The 18,240-nt window shown below is 46.1% G+C and overlaps 1 protein-coding gene across 2 annotated transcripts in view; it reads right to left on the minus strand.

The window, feature by feature from the left end:
- Positions 1-18,240, minus strand: part of CLMN (calmin) — a 112,747-nt gene that overhangs the window by 11,554 nt on the left and 82,953 nt on the right. For both annotated transcript variants that reach the window (XM_077268671.1, XM_077268679.1), the window contains exons 2-6: positions 12,609-12,670; positions 8,149-8,244; positions 7,747-7,830; positions 6,258-6,350; positions 4,946-5,136 (exon numbers count right to left, since the gene is read on the minus strand). In XM_077268671.1, the coding sequence (XP_077124786.1) occupies positions 4,946-5,136; positions 6,258-6,350; positions 7,747-7,830; positions 8,149-8,244; positions 12,609-12,670 (526 nt within the window). The remainder of the gene's footprint in view (positions 1-4,945; positions 5,137-6,257; positions 6,351-7,746; positions 7,831-8,148; positions 8,245-12,608; positions 12,671-18,240) is intronic.

Below are 18,240 nucleotides of genomic sequence, written 5' to 3' on the forward strand. Positions count from 1 at the left end.
AAAAACTAAGCAAATAGAAGCATTTCACAACATATATTAGCTTTGTTATACTGAGAATGTCTTTGTTGCCTATATTAACCAATCAGAGCTCAGGTTAATTAACTGTAGCAAAATAGAAGCTGAGCTGTGATTGGTTGCTATTGGCAGCCTGATAAATCCCCAGCCAACAGGAAGCCCTCCCCCCTGGCAGTATATATTAGCTCACACATACACATAATAGACAGGTCATGTGACTGACAGCTGCCGTATTTCCTATATGGTACATTTGTTGCTCTTGTAGTTTGCTTATTAATCAGATTTTTATTTTTGAAGGACAATACCAGACTTGTGTGTGTTTTAGGGCGAGTTTTATGTGTCAAGTTGTGTGTGTTGAGTTGCGTGTGGCGACATGCATGTAGCGACTTTTGTGAGATGAGTTTTGTGTGGCGACATGCGTGTAGCAACATTTTGTGTGTTGAGTTGCATGTGACAGGTTAGTGTAGCAAGTTGTGTGCAGCAAGATTTGTGCATGGCGAGTTTTGCGCGTGGCGAGTTTTATGTGTGGTGCATTTTGAGTATGTGCAAGTTTTGTGTGAGGCAACTTTTGCATGTGGTGCAACTTTTGTACATGTGGCAATTTTTCTGTGTGTGCAAGTTTTGCATGAGGTGAGTTTTCCATGAGGTGAGTTTTGCACGTGTGGCGAGTTTTGCGTGAGCCTAGTTTTGCATATGGCGAGTTTTGCATGTAGCGAGTTTTGAGTGGTGACTTTTGTGTTTCGACTTTTATGTGGCGAGGTTGGTGTGTGTGTGTGGTGAAATGTGTGCTGAGGGTGGTATATGTGTTCAAGCACGTGGTAGTGTGTGGCGCATTTTGTGTTTGTGTTCATATCCCCGTGTGTGGTGAGTATCCCATGTCGGGGCCCCACCTTAGCAACTGTACGGTATATACTCTTTGTCGCCATCGCTCTCATTCTTTAAGTCCTCATTGTTCACATCTGGCAGCTGTCAATTTTCCTCCAACACTTTTCCCTTCACTTTTTCCCCATTATGTAGATAGGAGCAAAATTGTTTGGTGAATTGGAACGCGCGGGGTTAAAATTTCACCTCACAACATAGCCTATGACGCTCTCGGGGTCCAGACGTGTGACTGTGCAAAATTTTGTGGCTGTAGCTGCGACGGTACAGATGCCAATCCCGGACATACACACATACATACATACACACATTCAGCTTTATATATTAGATATACCTGTATGTAATCTCCTGTATATAGTATATACCTGTGTGTCATCTCACCTATATATAGTATATATCTGTGTGTCATCTCCTGTATATAGTATATACCTGTATGTCATCTCCTCCTCTACATAGCATATACCTGTGTCATCTCCTCCTGTATATACTATATACCTGTAGGTAATCTGCTCCTGTATATAGTATATACCTGTGTGTCATCTCCTCCTGTATATAGTATATACCTGTATGTCATCTCCTCCTGTATGTAGTATGTACCTGTATGTCATCTCCTCCTCTATATAGTATATACCTGTGTGTCATCTCTCCTGTATATAGTATATATCTGTGTGTCATCTCCTCCTGTATATAGTATATACCTGTGTGTCATCTCCCCTGTAAATAGTATATACCTGTGTGTCATCTCCTGTATATAGTATATAGCTGTATGCCATCTCCTCCTGTATTAGCCCTCGTTCACACGTTATTTGGTCAGTATTTTTACCTCAGTATTTGTAAGCTAAAATGGCAGCCTGATAAATCCCCAGCCAACAGTAAGCCCACCCCCTGGCAGTATATATTAGCTCACACATACACATAATAGACTGGTCATGTGACTGACAGCTGCCGGATTCCTATATGGTACATTTGTTGCTCTTGTAGTTTGTCTGCTTATTAATCAGATTTTTATTTTTGAAGGATACCAGACTTGTGTGTGTTTTAGGGCGAGTTTCGTGTGTCAAGTTGTGTGTGTTGAGTTGCGTGTGGCGACATGCATGTAGGGACTTTTGTGAGATGAGTTTTGTGTGGCGACATGCGTGTAGCAACTTTTTGTGTGTCGAGTTGCATGTGACAGGTTAGTGTAGCAAGTTGTGTGCAGCAAGTTTTGCGCATGGCGAGTTTTGCGCGTGGCGAGTTTTATGTGTGGTGCCTTTTGAGTATGTGCAAGTTTTGTGTGAGGCAACTTTTGCATGTGTTGCAACTTTTGTGCATGTGGCAATTTTTCTGCGTGTGGCAATTTTTCTGCGTGTGCAAGTTTTGCGTGTGGCGAGTTTTGCACGTGTGGCGAGTTTTGCATGTGGAGAGTTTTGCGCGTGGCGAGTTTTGAGCGGCGACTTTTGTGTTTCTACTTTTATGTGGCGAGGTTGGTGTATGTGTGGTGAAATGTGCACTGAGGGTGGTATATGTGTTCGAGCACGTGGTAGTGTGTGGCGCATTTTGTGTGTGTGTTCATATCCCCGTGGTGGTGTGATTATCCCATGTTGGGGCCCCACCTTAGCAACTGTACAGTATATACTCTTTGGTGCCATCGCTGTCATTCTTTAAGTCCCCCTTGTTCACATCTGGCAGCTGTTAATTTGCCTCCAACACTTTTCCTTTCATTTTTTCCCCATTATGTAGATAGGGGCAAAATTGTTTGGTGACTTGGAAAGCGCGGGGTTAAAATTTCACCTCACAATATAGCTTTGACGCTCTCAGGGTCCAGACGTGTGACTGTGCAAAATTTTGTGCCTGTAGCTGCGACGCCTCCAACACTTTTCCTTTCACTTTTTCCCCATTATGTAGATAGGGGCAAAATTGTTTGGTGAATTGGAAAGCGCGGGGTTAAAATTTCACCTCACAACATAGCCTATGACGCTCTCGGGGTCCAGACGTGTGACTGTGCAAAATTTTGTGGCTGTAGCTGCTACGGTTCAGATGCCAATCCCGGACATACATACATACACACACACACACACACATTCAGCTTTATATATTAGATATATATATCTCTCTATCTATCTATCTATCTATCTATCTATCTATCTATCTATCTATATATATATATATATATATATTTGTCTAAGGGGTACTTCCGTCTTTCTGTCGGCAACTTCCGTCACGGAAATCCCGCGTCGCTGATTGGTCTCGCCAGCTGCCTGTCATGGCTGCTGCGACCAATCAGCGACGAGCACAGTCCGATTAGTCCCTCCCCACTCCCCTGCAGTCAGTGCCCGGTGCCCGCTCCATACTCCCCCTCCGGTCACCGCTCACACAGGGTTAATGCCAGCGGTAACGGACCGCGTTATGCCGCGGGTAACGCATTCCATTACCGCTGCTATTAACCCTGTGTGTCCCCAACTTTTTACTATTGATGCTGCCTAAGCAGCATCAATAGTAAAAAGATGTAATGTTAAAAATAATAAAAATGATATAGAAAAACACTTTATTGAATATTATAAAAGACCAAACATGGTCAGAGATAGCCCACAATAGGCAGCAGGTAAAAGACAACACATACAGGATAAAAATGGGTAGACACCTGGCACGAAGCAACTCCTTGCGAAACGCGCGTCGGGTGTGGTGGACGCCTGGCTATCTATCCCACTTGTAAATATAAGCTGATGTAGTACTATATTTCTATTGCTATGATAGTCTTTATTTATTTTCATTATGTGGTGTACTTGGTATATTAATCCCCTCTTTCACTAAGATTTCATATGTCAGAGGTATGTAACACTGTACTGTGATTACCTTGCAAAGACTACTATATTATATGATGACATATCTCCTCTGTTTACACACAAAGCATATAAAATTTGTGCTTTATATCAGTAAATTTCTAGGATATTTTTCCATGATTTTGTTGCCAGGTGTCTACCCGTTTTTATCCTGTATGTGTTGTCCTTTACCTGCTGCCTATTGTGGGCTATGTCTGACCATGTTTGGTCTTTTATACTATTCAATAAAGTGTTTTTCTATATCATCAATGTGTGGTGCCTTTTTATAGGTATAATATAAGTTATGTGCAGCTAACCACCGTGGGTTACATTATTGGTGTTGTGTAAAAATAATAAAAAAACAAAAAACCTGCTATTCTCACCTTCCGTCGTCCGACGATGCGCTCGCACCTGCCGCCATCTTCCGTTCCCAGAGATGCATTGCGAAATTACCCAGAAGACTTAGCGGTCTCGCGAGACCACTATGTCATCTGGGTAATTTCGCAATGCATCCTGGGAACGGAAGATGGAGGCAGCTGCACGCGCATCGCCAGAGCTTCGCTGGATCCCGGCGGGTGAGTATATAACTTTTTTCATTTTTTATTATTTTTTTAACAGGGATATGGTGCCCACACTGCTAAATACTACGTGGGCTGTGTTATATACCGCGTGGCTGCTATATACTACATGGGCAGTGTTATATGCTGCGTGGGCTGTGTGATATACTGCGTGGGCTGTGCGATATACTACGTCGCCTGTGTTATATACTGCGTGGCTGCTATATACTGCATGGGCTGTGTTATATAGTACGTGGGCTGTGTTATATACTGTTTGGGCTGTGTTATATACTGCGTGGCCTGTATTAACGCATCGGCTATTCTACAATATGTATGTATGTATGTATGTATGTATGTAGCAGCCACATAGCATATAGCACAGGCCACGTAGTATTTGTCTGCTATATACTACATGGCTCCTATATACTACGTGGCATGTGCTATATACTATGTGGCTGCTATATACATACATACATACATATTCTAGAATACCCGATGCATTAGAATCGGGCCACCATCTAGTAACTACTATAATACTGTTCCTATGTACAAGAATATAACTATTATAATGCTGCCTTCTATGTACACGAATAGAACTGCTATAATACTGCTCCTATGTGTTAAGTGTGATGATTTGGTGGGCTCTGCAGGCAACTGAGCTTTAGAATAATACTGCATCTATCGTTCTGTTCTTACTTCCGCGTCCTTTGCTGAACCCAGTTCAGAAGAGCTTTGATGGCTCTGCGTTGATCCCTAATTGATACAGACATGCTCTTGTCCGTGTTGGACGTGCTGGGAAGCGACGTGTCAGACTCGGTCCCGCTGGGCAGGGAGGACAGGCTGGAGGAGGACGACATTCTGTTCAGATTTCCCGTGAGTTCTTTAATCTGCAGGAGGAAGCAGAAGAGGTGACGGTTCCTACCGAGTGATAACAGAGCCGACATGGAACACGGGCACGGCACATGGTTGGGGCAAATATTACAGGGCAGGATGCAATTTATAGCCGCTGACTGCATTCTGCCCGGTGCCAACCTTCCAGGTGCAGGCATGTACCATGGCACAGAAGGTGGCACCTTTCAGGACTAGGGAGGGAGTCAGGAGGGTGACAGCATTATCTTGTGAGCCTCTTCCCATTTCCATAAATTGCCACATTGAAGGGGTTTAGAGGCGCAGCTGTTGGACGCCCTGTTGGAAAAGTTCTTCTGCCAGTCACAAGTACTGATTTAGGGCAGAATTATACTTCTTAAAGTCTTAGGGAAGAGTGAAGGGGATAAATCCTAACAGATGGGCGCTGCTGCGGTGGGGGTCCCAGCTTATGTGGGGAGACTTGGATTCATTAATCCACTTTCAAGTAAAATTCCAGCAAAAAAAAATAAAAAATACAAAAAAAAAATCTGATGCGCAATGAAAGCACTGACGCATTTCTAGGCCCATGAGCTGTGCTTAGTGTCATGGAAAGTGTGAAATGCATCAGTGCTGTCCACTCTGCGGAATGGGTAGCACATTGTATGGCGGCTGGAGTCCGGGGGGCGGAGCATGACTCAGGATCTCCCGTTAGTGTTATGCCCCTCCCCCTTAAATCCGACACAATTGTTTCCAAGTGTTGCAATACTTAATACAGTTTCTTCACCATCTTAAGATCTCTGCTTGCAGTCATAGATGGGGAACGTGTCTGTTAGTGTTCACAGACCCAAAACCTATCCTGTGCTAATACTTCTCAAAGCTGAGAGTTTGTTACAGTTGCATCCAGTCTAGACAATCCTATGCACTCCAGTAATACATGCACTGATACATTGTAACAAACTATCAGGACAGGGGAGAAGTTTGTGCTGCTGCTTTAATTACTGTAGCTCACAGAGGATTATCTGGACTGGATACAAATGTAACAAACCCTCAGCTGTGAGAAGTATCAAGTCCTTGCTGGTTTTCAGTCACAATTTATTAACTGCAAGCAGAGATCTTGAAAAGAGTTTGTCAGGACAGGTGGAAAGTAAATCCTTGGATCTACCTGCAAAAACAAGATAATGTTCCAGATGAGGCCGAGGACCAGCGAAGGGTTCCCATCCGCGATCTCTGCCGCATCGATGCTGACCAGCTTCACCTGCGGGAAACACGAGCCATGAGGCCATCGCAAGTGACAGAGCAAAAGTCATAGAAAATCATGGGAATGGACAATGTCACCAAACCGAACGAGTCCAGAGAGCCAGCGCCGGCGCCTCTGATAACAGGCGGCGAGTCAGAGCCCGAACTACAAAGCCCAGAGCCGCCTCCATATGTCTCCATAATCTGGAAGGCGTCCACATCGCCGGCTCCGGCTTATACATTTACACTGAATCAAGAAGGTTGTTAAATCTCAGAAATCCGATTAGAGATTGAAAAGTCAGCGGCGCTCACAGCTAGGGGCTCACAGCGAGGGGCTCAGCACACAGAAAGCATGAAGTGAAGGAGTAATCTATGGGGTCATTACACAACGACCGAGGAGTCTTATTAAAGTACAACCTCAACTTTCTACACTAGTATACAGCTCATATAATCCACAGTACACACGTAGGTTACTGATCCTCCTCTTACTCCAGAGCTGCACTCACTATTCTGCTGGTGCAGTCACTGTGTACATACATTACATTACTGATCCTGAGTTACATCCTGTATTATACCCCAGAGCTGCACTCACTATTCTGCTGGTGCAGTCACTGTATACATACATTACATTACTGATTCTGAGTTACCTCCTGTATTATACTCCAGAGCTGCACTCACTATTCTTCTGGCGCAGTCACTGTGTACATACATTACATTACTGATCCCAAGTTCCATCCTGTATTATATTCCAGAGCTGCACTCACTATTCTGCTGGTGCAGTCACGGTGTACATACATTACATTACCGATCCTGAGTTACATCCTGTATTATACCCCAGAGCTGCACTCACTATTCTGCTGGTGCAGTCACGGTGTACATACATTACATTACTGATCCTGAGTCACATCCTGTATTATACCCCAGAGCTGCACTCACTATTCTGCTGGTGCAGTCACGGTGTACATACATTACATTACTGATCCTGAGTTACATCCTGTATTATACCCCAGAGCTGCGCTCACTATTCTGCTGGTGCAGTCACGGTGTACATACATTACATTACTGATCCTGAGTTACCTCCTGTATTATACCCCAGAGCTGCCCTCACTATTCTGCTGGTGCAGTCACGGTGTACATACATTACATTACTGATCCTGAGTTACCTCCTGTATTATACCCCAGAGCTGCACTCACTATTCTGCTGGTGCAGTCGCTGTGTACATACATTACATTACTGATCCTGAGTTACCTCCTGTATTATACCCCAGAGCTGCCCTCACTATTCTGCTGGTGCAGTCACGGTGTACATACAGCACATTGCCGGATACATGCTGTGTATTTCTCCTGAGTGGCAGCATGGCTCCGTTATACCCAGCCGTGGCAGTGCTCGGCAGTATACAGCACACACTACTCACATTACTGTCTTCCAGGAACTTCAGGGCTTTGGCGATGTTGTTCAGACGGAAGATCCGATGAGTCGATGATTTGTATTCGTGGAGCTGAATAGAGACAGAAATCAGGATAAGTTTCCTAAAAGCCGAGCAGAGATAATACCAGCGCGTCTGACAACCGCTCCATGGGAAGATGCGAGGACGACACGTTGTCACAAACCTTCGGCCGTGTGACAAGCACTAGATTGGAAATGTTCAGTCTTGAATAGTAGATTGGGAACATTTCCATTCACTGACAGCAAGCAGAAAATGATAAGAAATCGATGATAAAAGTGACAGAAGTTTTAGAAAGCTCTAATATATCTGGAAAGTTTGAGTAATTTTCATGGTAGGGCGGGACCCCCTCTCTGACCTCGGACCACTCACCAGGCTTTGCCCCGTCAGCACCTCCAGTAGCGCCATCAGGACTTTTCCATCTTGGATATCTGTGAACAGATCTGTGACTTCCATGGGAGGACTGCGCTGTAATAACAATGGAGACAGTGTTGGCGGCTCATTATACTCCGGAGTTGCACTGATACATTGTTACAAGTCCTTCATTAGTCGTGGTTCTCCATCTGACCGCTACTCTCCTGGATCATCACGTTTGTACGATGGTACTGGGAGCCCCTCCGAGGGGCCACAGACCCCTGTGCTATAAAGGGGCAGCGGCTCTATATCCACTGACAGTAACTGTACAGTGATGATACTATTGATCAGATATGGCGCTATCTTATCTTATCTGTGGGGTACAGGTGCAGTTTTTGCCCCGGAGCCAAAAACACAGATAAGATAGCTACAAAAGCTCCATCAGAATATCATAGTGAGCTCACTGATGGATCCTCAGTTAACTCATTCTGCAGCCAGCAGTAGATCGTGCAACCCAGAGGCTGTAGAAGGCAAATGGTGCAAAGTGCAATCATGGAACCCAAATTGCAAAAATCTATTTTAGCCCCAATTACCAAAAGTGGACAACTCCTTCAATGCTCTTGGAACTAATTATCATTTTTCTGGCATTTGGATCGATATCACCGGATGTAAGAAATTCGTACCAGATGGCACCGTGCTCTGCCAGAACCATTGTTAGCTTCTACAAAATGGGGCTTTTAGAAAAAAAAGATAGAAATGATGAAAGAGCAGATCACGGACCTAGGACCCCCAATACAGAAGATTCTGAGCCCCCTGATGCTAAGAACTGAGCCCTAGCCTTTGCACAGCTGAGGGATCGTTACAATGTATCCAGTCTACAGGATTCTCTTTCCTGTCCATATATTTTGCTGCATTGTATCAGTCTGGAGTCCAGGCTCTCAGAGAATTGCCCAGACTGGATGCTACTGAAACAAACCCTCAGCTGTGAGAAGTATTAGGTCTCTACAGGATTTTCCTAGTCACTGTTAGCAGGCAGAGATCTTAGAAGCAGTGCAGAATGGAGGCGCAGGGATTTGCACAGCGATTAGAGAGGACAGGCCTTTATGACGGGGGTTCTCTGTTGAACAATGGGGGCTTTTTCCGCCCCTGCTGATGTTTTTCTTGCGTTTGGCGCAGATTCCGGGATCTACCTGACGCCTGTGATGTAAACATGGCGGAGATGTCAGCGCTCTCACATATCCCAGGCCCCGGCTGACATGGTCGGTTTATCACACGCTTTTAATGTGATCCATCACTGTCCGCCGGGGCCAAGCGCGGCCTCTGATAATGTCCGGTCCTGTGACACTCGTGTAAACACGGGGTGAATGGGCCTCAGTGCGGAGTCCCTGCAGATGACACAATGCAGGAGGCTGAAGACTTGTGCAAAGGAGAAAGCTATTAGTGACCATGAGACTCTGCAGATCTCCGCTGTCAAAGCTTCAAAGGTTTCCAGGTACCCACGTTTCTGGGAAAGCTGGGTGTCAACCAATGTGGGCGCCATCCGCCCCGGACGGGCTACGCGGCCATGTTATGCAGTGATAACCAGACAGGTGTCCTGCTCGCAGTATGCTTGGTCCCACACTCTCATCACCTGCAAGATATCTGCTGGCTGTCCGTGAACAGGACATTTCTTGGTCCTATTGAGAGGATCCATTTCTATCCTGTCCGACAATTAAATATAGCATGGACAATCCTCTGTGAGCTAAACAGTCTGGACAATCCTCTGTGAGAAACAGCATTAGCAATCCTCTGTGAGCTACCCGGCCTGGACAATCCACTGTGAGCTAACCAGCATAAACAATCATCTATGAGCTAACTAGAATGTACAATCCTCTGTGAGCTAACTAGAATGTACAATCCTCTGAGCTACCTAGAATGTACAATCCTCTGTGAGCTAACTAGAATGTACAATCCTCTGAGCTACCTACAATGTACAATCCTCTGTGAGCTAACTAGAATGTACAATCCTCGGTGAGCTAACTAGCATGCACAATCCTCTGTGAGCTACCCGGCCTGGACAATCCACTGTGAGCTAACCAGCATAAACAATCATCTATGAGCTAACTAGAATGTTCAATCCTCTGTGAGCTAACTAGAATGTTCAATCCTCTGTGAGCTAACTAGAATATACAATCCTCTGTGAGCTAACTAGCATGCACAATCCTCTGTGAGCTAACCGACATGGATAATCCTCTGTTAACTAAACAACATGGAAAATCCTCTATGAGCAAAACAGCTTTAACAATCCACTGTGAGCTAACCAGCATGGCCGATCCTCCAAAATAACTAGCCTGGACAATCCTCTGTGAGATAACTAGCATGGCCAATCCTTTTTGAGCTAACCGGCCAGGACAATCCTCTGTGAGCTAACCAGCATGGCCGATCCTCTGAGCTAAGCACCCTGGACAACCCTCTGTAGGCTGACCAGTCTAGGCAATCCACTGCGAGCTAACCAGTCTCGACAATCCACTGCGAGCTAACCAGTCTCGACAATCCACTGCGAGCTAACCAGTCTCGACAATCCACTGCGAGCTAACCAGTCTCGACAATCCACTGCGAGCTAACCAGTCTCGACAATCCACTGCGAGCTAACCAGTCTCGACAATCCACTGCGAGCTAACCAGTCTCGACAATCCACTGCGAGCTAACCAGTCTCGACAATCCACTGCGAGCTAACCAGTCTCGACAATCCACTGCGAGCTAACCAGTCTCGACAATCCACTGCGAGCTAACCAGTCTAGACAATCCACTGCGAGCTAACCAGTCTCGACAATCCACAGCGAGCTAACCAGTCTAGGCAATCCACTGCGAGCTAACCAGTCTAGGCAATCCACTGCGAGCTAACCAGTCTGGACAATCCACTGCGAGCTAACCAGTCTGGACAATCCACTGCGAGCTAACCAGTCTGGACAATCCACTGCGAGCTAACCAGTCTGGACAATCCACTGCGAGCTAACCAGTCTGGACAATCCACTGCGAGCTAACCAGTCTGGACAATCCACTGCGAGCTAACCAGTCTTGACAATCCACTGCGAGCTAACCAGTCTTGACAATCCACTGCGAGCTAACCAGTCTGGACAATCCACTGCGAGCTAACCAGTCTGGACAATCTGATATTTTTCCAATTCATCAGCCATATTCATGGAGTTTTAGTATCTGAACAGACAGGAAATAACTCATATTCAATGACAGCAAGTATAGATAAATTAGGAGGACTCAGCCTGTGGCTGTCCAGCTGCTGCCAAACAGCCCAGCCTATGGGTTTAGGGCATGCGGAGAGTCGCAGCTTTGCAACAGCCGAAGAGCCACAACTTACAGACCAGTGGATGGGAGCACTGCTGGCAAATAGAAAGGTTTCCATTCACTGACACAAACAACACTTTTGAAAACAGTGAGGAACGAAACCCAGAGAAAATGTCATCCCTTGTGGGTATCCAGCTGTAGTGAAACTACAACTCCCAGCCCAATGGCTGCCAGAACATGCTGAGAGTTGTAGTATCTGAACAGCTACAGGCTGGATACTAGTCTGTAGTCACAGTCGAAGTTTTAACACTTGCATGGCCTGACATCATGCAATGGTCGGGGCATGCTGGGGGTTGTAGTTTGCCCACAGCTGGTGACTTACAGGTAGATCTGGAGAGGTCCTAGACCCCGCAGTGCTGCAGCTCCCGGAGCGTTGTTAACCCCTTCACCCCCTCCCACCGGGATTCTAAATGGATGTTCAATTATTCTTTATGTTCCATTTCATCGTTGCGGCCAAGAGAAGCAAAGGAGTATTTGGCCTGGGCCGATCCCCGATGTAGAGGTTCCAATAAATGATTTCACTTGACAACTGAAGGGTAGCAGAGGTGGCGGGGGAAGGGTGCCGGCTCTGCATCAGGAAGGGGGGGGGGGAGAAAAGTTTAATTTTTTTTTTTAGGGGTATCCAAACAAAACAAGCCCTGTGTCGGGAATAAGACGTCACGGGAGCGGAGCCGAGCGCTCACCATGATCTCATTATCATCCGCTCACTAATGGCTTTTACAGAAGCCAAATACTTCATAAAAGCCCTGACAGCCGTCAGCAACAGGTAGACGCCGACGCAGACCTGCGCAATCAGTAAGCACTGAAACAGCGCCCCCGGTGGACAAAAGTCGTCATGTCATCTCCAGTTACATCTAAAGCTGCGGAATGCGAAATTCTCAGAACCTGCGTCGAAATATATTCTGCTTTTTTCTTTTTGCATCAGACAAGGACCTTGTTGCCATTTGCAGCCTCGTAGTCTTCACAGTTGACCCCAACACTACTTCTCCCAGAATACAAGACACTGGACCAGCAGGGGATGCAGAGGACAGATGCAACACTGGAACAGGACCCCACCTGCCACTTCTTACACTGGGGTCTTCCTATCTGGCAGAGGCAGTTTGGGCCCCTGAAGTGCAGGGCCGGGGGCTTCTTACCTTCTCCAGGTGCAGGTTCATCCATCGGGTGAACGTTCTCTTCTGCACATTCTCTCGTTCCACTGGGGAGAAAACACAAGACATAACAGATATTAGTTGTCTCCAGGTCACCCAGCTTTCCCAGAAGCAGATATCTGACTCAATGGCTTCTAATCACTGGTGAGGTTGCAGTGGATGCAGCCAGGGGCTGAACCACACCAGGGACCTGCTGTCTAGGGGGCCCAAAAAGACTCTTTGGCATATAGGAGCCCAGTTTGAACTTTTGCATTGGGGGCCCACGAGCTTCGAGTTACAGCACTGGCTGCAGCACATCGCAGCGGAGGGGTAATGCTCTGCAGCACCCGGGGCTCTGCTCTCAGTCACACAGAGGTGATGAATACATAAAAGCCGGGACATCCGCAGCGTTCATTACGCCATGATGTCACCACCTCTGGTAAGTGCGGGTGTTGGCGGCACAGCTGGGGTCACACCGTCTCTCCGCCAGTGCGGAAAACCCCTTTCCTTCCTATAAATCACGTCGTAGTCCAGGATGTAGATTCAGGTTCCACTGGGCACCGTAAACCGCACGCAGCCCAGACTCGCACTTAACCCAAACCCTCAAAACTGGGGTATTTACAAATAAAGAGGAAACAATGTAACAAGCTGTGCTACAATGTATCATCAGACTCCGGGGACTGTCAGTGTGGGGCACGGGCCCATGTTCATCACAGCGCTACATGCCACTCATCCGTATGGGTCCGTTTTAACCATCTGTGTACCATCCTTTTTTTCCTTTACATGGACTCATTCACTTAAATGGACACAAATAAAAACAGGGGCAATTCTGCCAGGGGCTTTTTTTGAAGACATTCATTGCTGAGGCTATTCTGGGGGCTTCTGTAGCTAGAAGGCATTTTTATAGGGGGCAATAAATGTGTTGGAGCCTTTTAGGCTATCTGCACATGAAGGGGTTTTTAGTAGGTTTTGGAACAGCAAGTGAGCAGAAACTCTGCAGATCCTCATCTTAAAACCTTAGAGGTTTTTCTCAATTTCTGCTCTGAAAATTTTGCAAAAATACTCCTTGCCCACAGCCGTTTTCCTGGTGCTGTTCTGCTGTAGGTTTTTTTGGTGTCTCTGCTGCTGGCGTCTTTTGCTCCAAACTGACCCATAAGGAGCGGGCGTCTTTCCAGCGGAAGAATGAGCATGATCTGTGGCTGGGGTAACATGGGGGCATCCTTGGCTGGGCAATTCATGATAAGTATGTGGGGCTACTAAACTAGAATTTGAGGTCGGGGGCATTACGGGAGATATGTGCAACTAAGAGGCTTGTGGTCAATATATATATATACAGGTCCTTCTCAAAAAATTAGCATATAGTGTTAAATTTCATTATTTACCATAATGTAATGATTACAATTAAACTTTCATATACTATAGATTCATTATCCACCAACTGAAATTTGTCAGGTCTTTTATTGTTTTAATACTGATGATTTTGGCCTACAACTCCTGATAACCCAAAAAACCTGTCTCAATAAATTAGCATATCAAGAAAAGGTTCTCTAAACGACCTATTACCCTAATCTTCTGAATCAACTAATTAACTCTAAACACATGTAAAAGATACCTGAGGCTTTTAAAAACTCCCTGCCTGGTTCATTACTCAAAACCCCCATCATGGGTAAGACTAGCGACCTGACAGATGTCAAGAAGGCCATCATTGACACCCTCAAGCAAGAGGGTAAGACCCAGAAAGAAATTTCTCAACAAATAGGCTGTTCCCAGAGTGCTGTATCAAGGCACCTCAATGGTAAGTCTGTTGGAAGGAAACAATGTGGCAGAAAACGCTGTACAACGAGAAGAGGTGACCGGACCCTGAGGAAGATTGTGGAGAAGGACCGATTCCAGACCTTGGGGAACCTGAGGAAGCAGTGGACTGAGTCTGGTGTGGAAACATCCAGAGCCACCGTGCACAGGCGTGTGCAGGAAATGGGCTACAGGTGCCGCATTCCCCAGGTAAAGCCACTTTTGAACCATAAACAGCGGCAGAAGCGCCTGACCTGGGCTACAGAGAAGCAGCACTGGACTGTTGCTAAGTGGTCCCAAGTACTTTTTTCTGATGAAAGCAAATTTTGCATGTCATTCGGAAATCAAGGTGCCAGAGTCTGGAGGAAGACTGGGGAGAAGGAAATGCCAAAATGCCTGAAGTCCAGTGTCAAGTACCCACAGTCAGTGATGGTGTGGGGTGCCATGTCAGCTGCTGGTGTTGGTCCACTGTGTTTCATCAAGGGCAGGGTCAATGCAGCTAGCTATCAGGAGATTTTGGAGCACTTCATGCTTCCATCGGCTGAAATGCTTTATGGAGATGAAGATTTCATTTTTCAGCACGACCTGGCACCTGCTCACAGTGCCAAAACCACTGGTAAATGGTTTACTGACCATGGTATTACTGTGCTCAATTGGCCTGCCAACTCTCCTGACCTGAACCCCATAGAGAATCTGTGGGATATTGTGAAGAGAAAGTTGAGAGACGCAAGACCCAACACTCTGGATGAGCTTAAGGCCACTATTGAAGCATCCTGGGCCTCCATAACATCTCAGCAGTGTCACAGGCTGATTGCCTCCATGCCACGCCGCATTGAAGCAGTCATTTCTGCCAAAGGATTCCCGACCAAGTATTGAGTGCATAACTGAACATTATTATTTGATGGTTTTTTGTTTGTTATTAAAAAACACTTTTATTTGATTGGACGGGTGAAATATGCTAATTTATTGAGACAGGTTTTTTGGGTTATCAGGAGTTGTATGCCAAAATCATCAGTATTAAAACAATAAAAGACCTGACAAATTTCAGTTGGTGGATAATGAATCTATAATATATGAAAGTTTAATTGTAATCATTACATTATGGTAAATAATGAAATGTAACACTATATGCTAATTTTTTGAGAAGGACCTGTATATATATATATAGATAGATAGATAGACAGACAGACAGATACTCCTGTCCTGTAGTGGCAGAGTGGACGATGTGACCGTCACCAGGATGAACTCTTCATAGGCAAAGTCCTGCCAGGCATGAAGGAGTTAAGCCCAATGATGGCGTCCTCTCTACAAGTCCTGAGGGATTTCCCAGCCAGATTCTCAGGAGTTTCTGCTCTTGACCTCCTGTTATAAGACATCTCCAAGGAAATCCGCTCCTAATAAAGAATCCGATAATATGATTCCACCTCCAAATTCGTTCATGTCGCTGTTGAATCCAATACGGAAAATTGGGGATATACGGAGCTTAAAGGGACATACACTGTGTCTTATGTGAGAGGAGCATGGGGTCAGAGGTGGCTGCTACTCGCTGCACCGGACACCTGGCACTCGGTGTCCCCCACTCTTACAACTTTCCAGGGGAAACTTTATTGACAAAAGCTTTGTATTAGGAAATTAGAGCTATAATAGGGCTGTAGGAGCTTGGAGCTCGTCTCCTGTCCTTTGATTGTATCTGTTATTGCAGCTTAACTCTATTCATATCAATGGAGCTGAGCAGCAATACCAGACACAACCAGTAGACTGGAGTGGCGCTGTCTCTAAAAATTAAGGAGACATATTTTTCTAACCTTGTACAACTCCTATCTTATCTCATATAATGTGTGTACAGCTCTGTGGAATTAATGGCGCTTTAGTAAAGAAATAAACATAGTTAAGAAAAACACTGATCTGTCTGTCTTAATTCTACTTTTGACACTACTGTCAGAAACCAAAACTCCACAATAGGTCGGAGATAAAGCTTGTTACATAATTACCAAATCATTATAGGGTGCGTTACCAACAGCGACCACCAGGTGGCAGCACATTAATACCCCTGATGCTGGACAATACAAGTCCCAAGAATCTGACAGTGCTGCCCCCAGTGGTCAGGGCTTAGTGCAACCTATTAGTCCAAGATGTGCATCCAGAAGAAGTCAAAATCTCAATTCTGAGGCCAAGGCACAACTGAAGCGGCTGACATGCCTGACCAAGAGCCCCTCCCATCTCAGCCTCCTGGACCCCATCACAATTATACACGTGTAGTGGAAAACATCGCAGCGCCATGACCGAATGTCACATTGCTGTTCACTGCCCCCTTCACAGCGCCTTTCTATAGAGATATTCTCCTCAATGGTCCCCTATGTAAAGTTCTGTGTATAGTACTGCCTGCTCTACCACTGTGAGGGCGACATACAAGGGGGCGACAAACATAGGGGGCGCTAGAGGAGCAGGTTCTGCCTGACTGCAACGCTGAGACAATGATCTTCTGTCATCACTTAGTTCTCACATTATCTCCATACTCCTCTGTCCTCCACCCAGACATCTTTACCCTCCTCCTGCAGACTCCTCTGACCTCCTCCAGATTCCTCTGTCCTCCTTCAGACACCTCTGTCCTCCTCCTCCAGACTCCTCAGTCCTCCTCCAGATTCCTCTATCCTCTCCTAGACACCTCTGTCCTCCTCCTCCAGGCTCCTGGCCTCCTCCAGCAGACCCCTCTGCCTTCCTCATCCAGACACCTCTGTCCTGCTTTTCCAGACTCCTCTGTCCTCCTCCAGCAGACTCCTCTGTCCTCCTCTAGAATCCTCTATCCTTCTCCTCCAGACTCTTCTGTCTCTTCCAAACTCTGCTGTCCTTTTCCTCCAGACACCTCTGTCCTCCTCCTGCAAACCCTTCTGACCCCTCCAGACCCCTCTGTGCCCCCTCTAGACACCTCTGTCCTCCTAGTAGAGAAGTAGAATTTGCTCAGTCCTCAGAGCTGAGGGTCAATCTCCAATTACATGAATAGGAGATGTTGTGGGAGAACCCCCATGTTCTTTGGGTTGGTGGAGGTCCCACAGACCGCACCCCTAGTAATTATGCTTTTCTAATATATTTAACGCTTTCTTGTGTTGACACTAGAAAAATACAATTATTAATTATTAATGACATGAAGGCCCTTAATATCCCGGCCAGCCTCCTCTATGTGACTAGTGCAGGGTGTCAGGGCCGGATCTAGGAGCGCCCTGTGTGATAAGCGTTGGGTGGTGTTTGCACCCACAATACCGGCCCATGTTGACACAAGACAACTCCTAACAATGGAGCTTTCATCCTCTGCACAAACAGTGTAGTCGTCCCGATCACCTATGACTGCAGCGCGCCCATGACCCTGCCTGCCTGGCGACACCGGCACAGGAGCCTGGCAGGGGCGACCCCTTGTGGTGCTGTGAATCTATAGGAATAAACAGAGCATACACAGGGCCCTGTGCAAAGGGGGCCCGGCCCCGCCTTAAAGGGGTCTTCTACTTATACACTGTGTGCAGAATTATTAGGCAAGTTGTATTTTGATCACATGATACTTTTTAGACATGCTGTCCTACTCCAAGCTGTTCAGGCTTGAAAGCCAACTACCAATTAAGTAAATCAGGTGATGAGCATCTCTGTAATGAGGACGGGTGTTGTCTAATGACATCAAAACCCTGTATAAGGTGTGCTTAATTATTGTAGTGATGAGCGAATATACTCGGTACTCGAGATTTCCCGAGCACGCTCTGGTGTCCTCCGAGTATTTGTAAGTACTCTGAGAATTAGTTTTCAGTGCCGCCTGTTAGCCAGCATAAGTACATGTGGGGGTTGCCTGGTTGCTAGGGAATCC

The sequence above is a fragment of the Ranitomeya variabilis genome, chromosome 1 (genome assembly GCF_051348905.1).
Source record: "Ranitomeya variabilis isolate aRanVar5 chromosome 1, aRanVar5.hap1, whole genome shotgun sequence".
NCBI lineage: Eukaryota > Metazoa > Chordata > Amphibia > Anura > Dendrobatidae > Ranitomeya > Ranitomeya variabilis.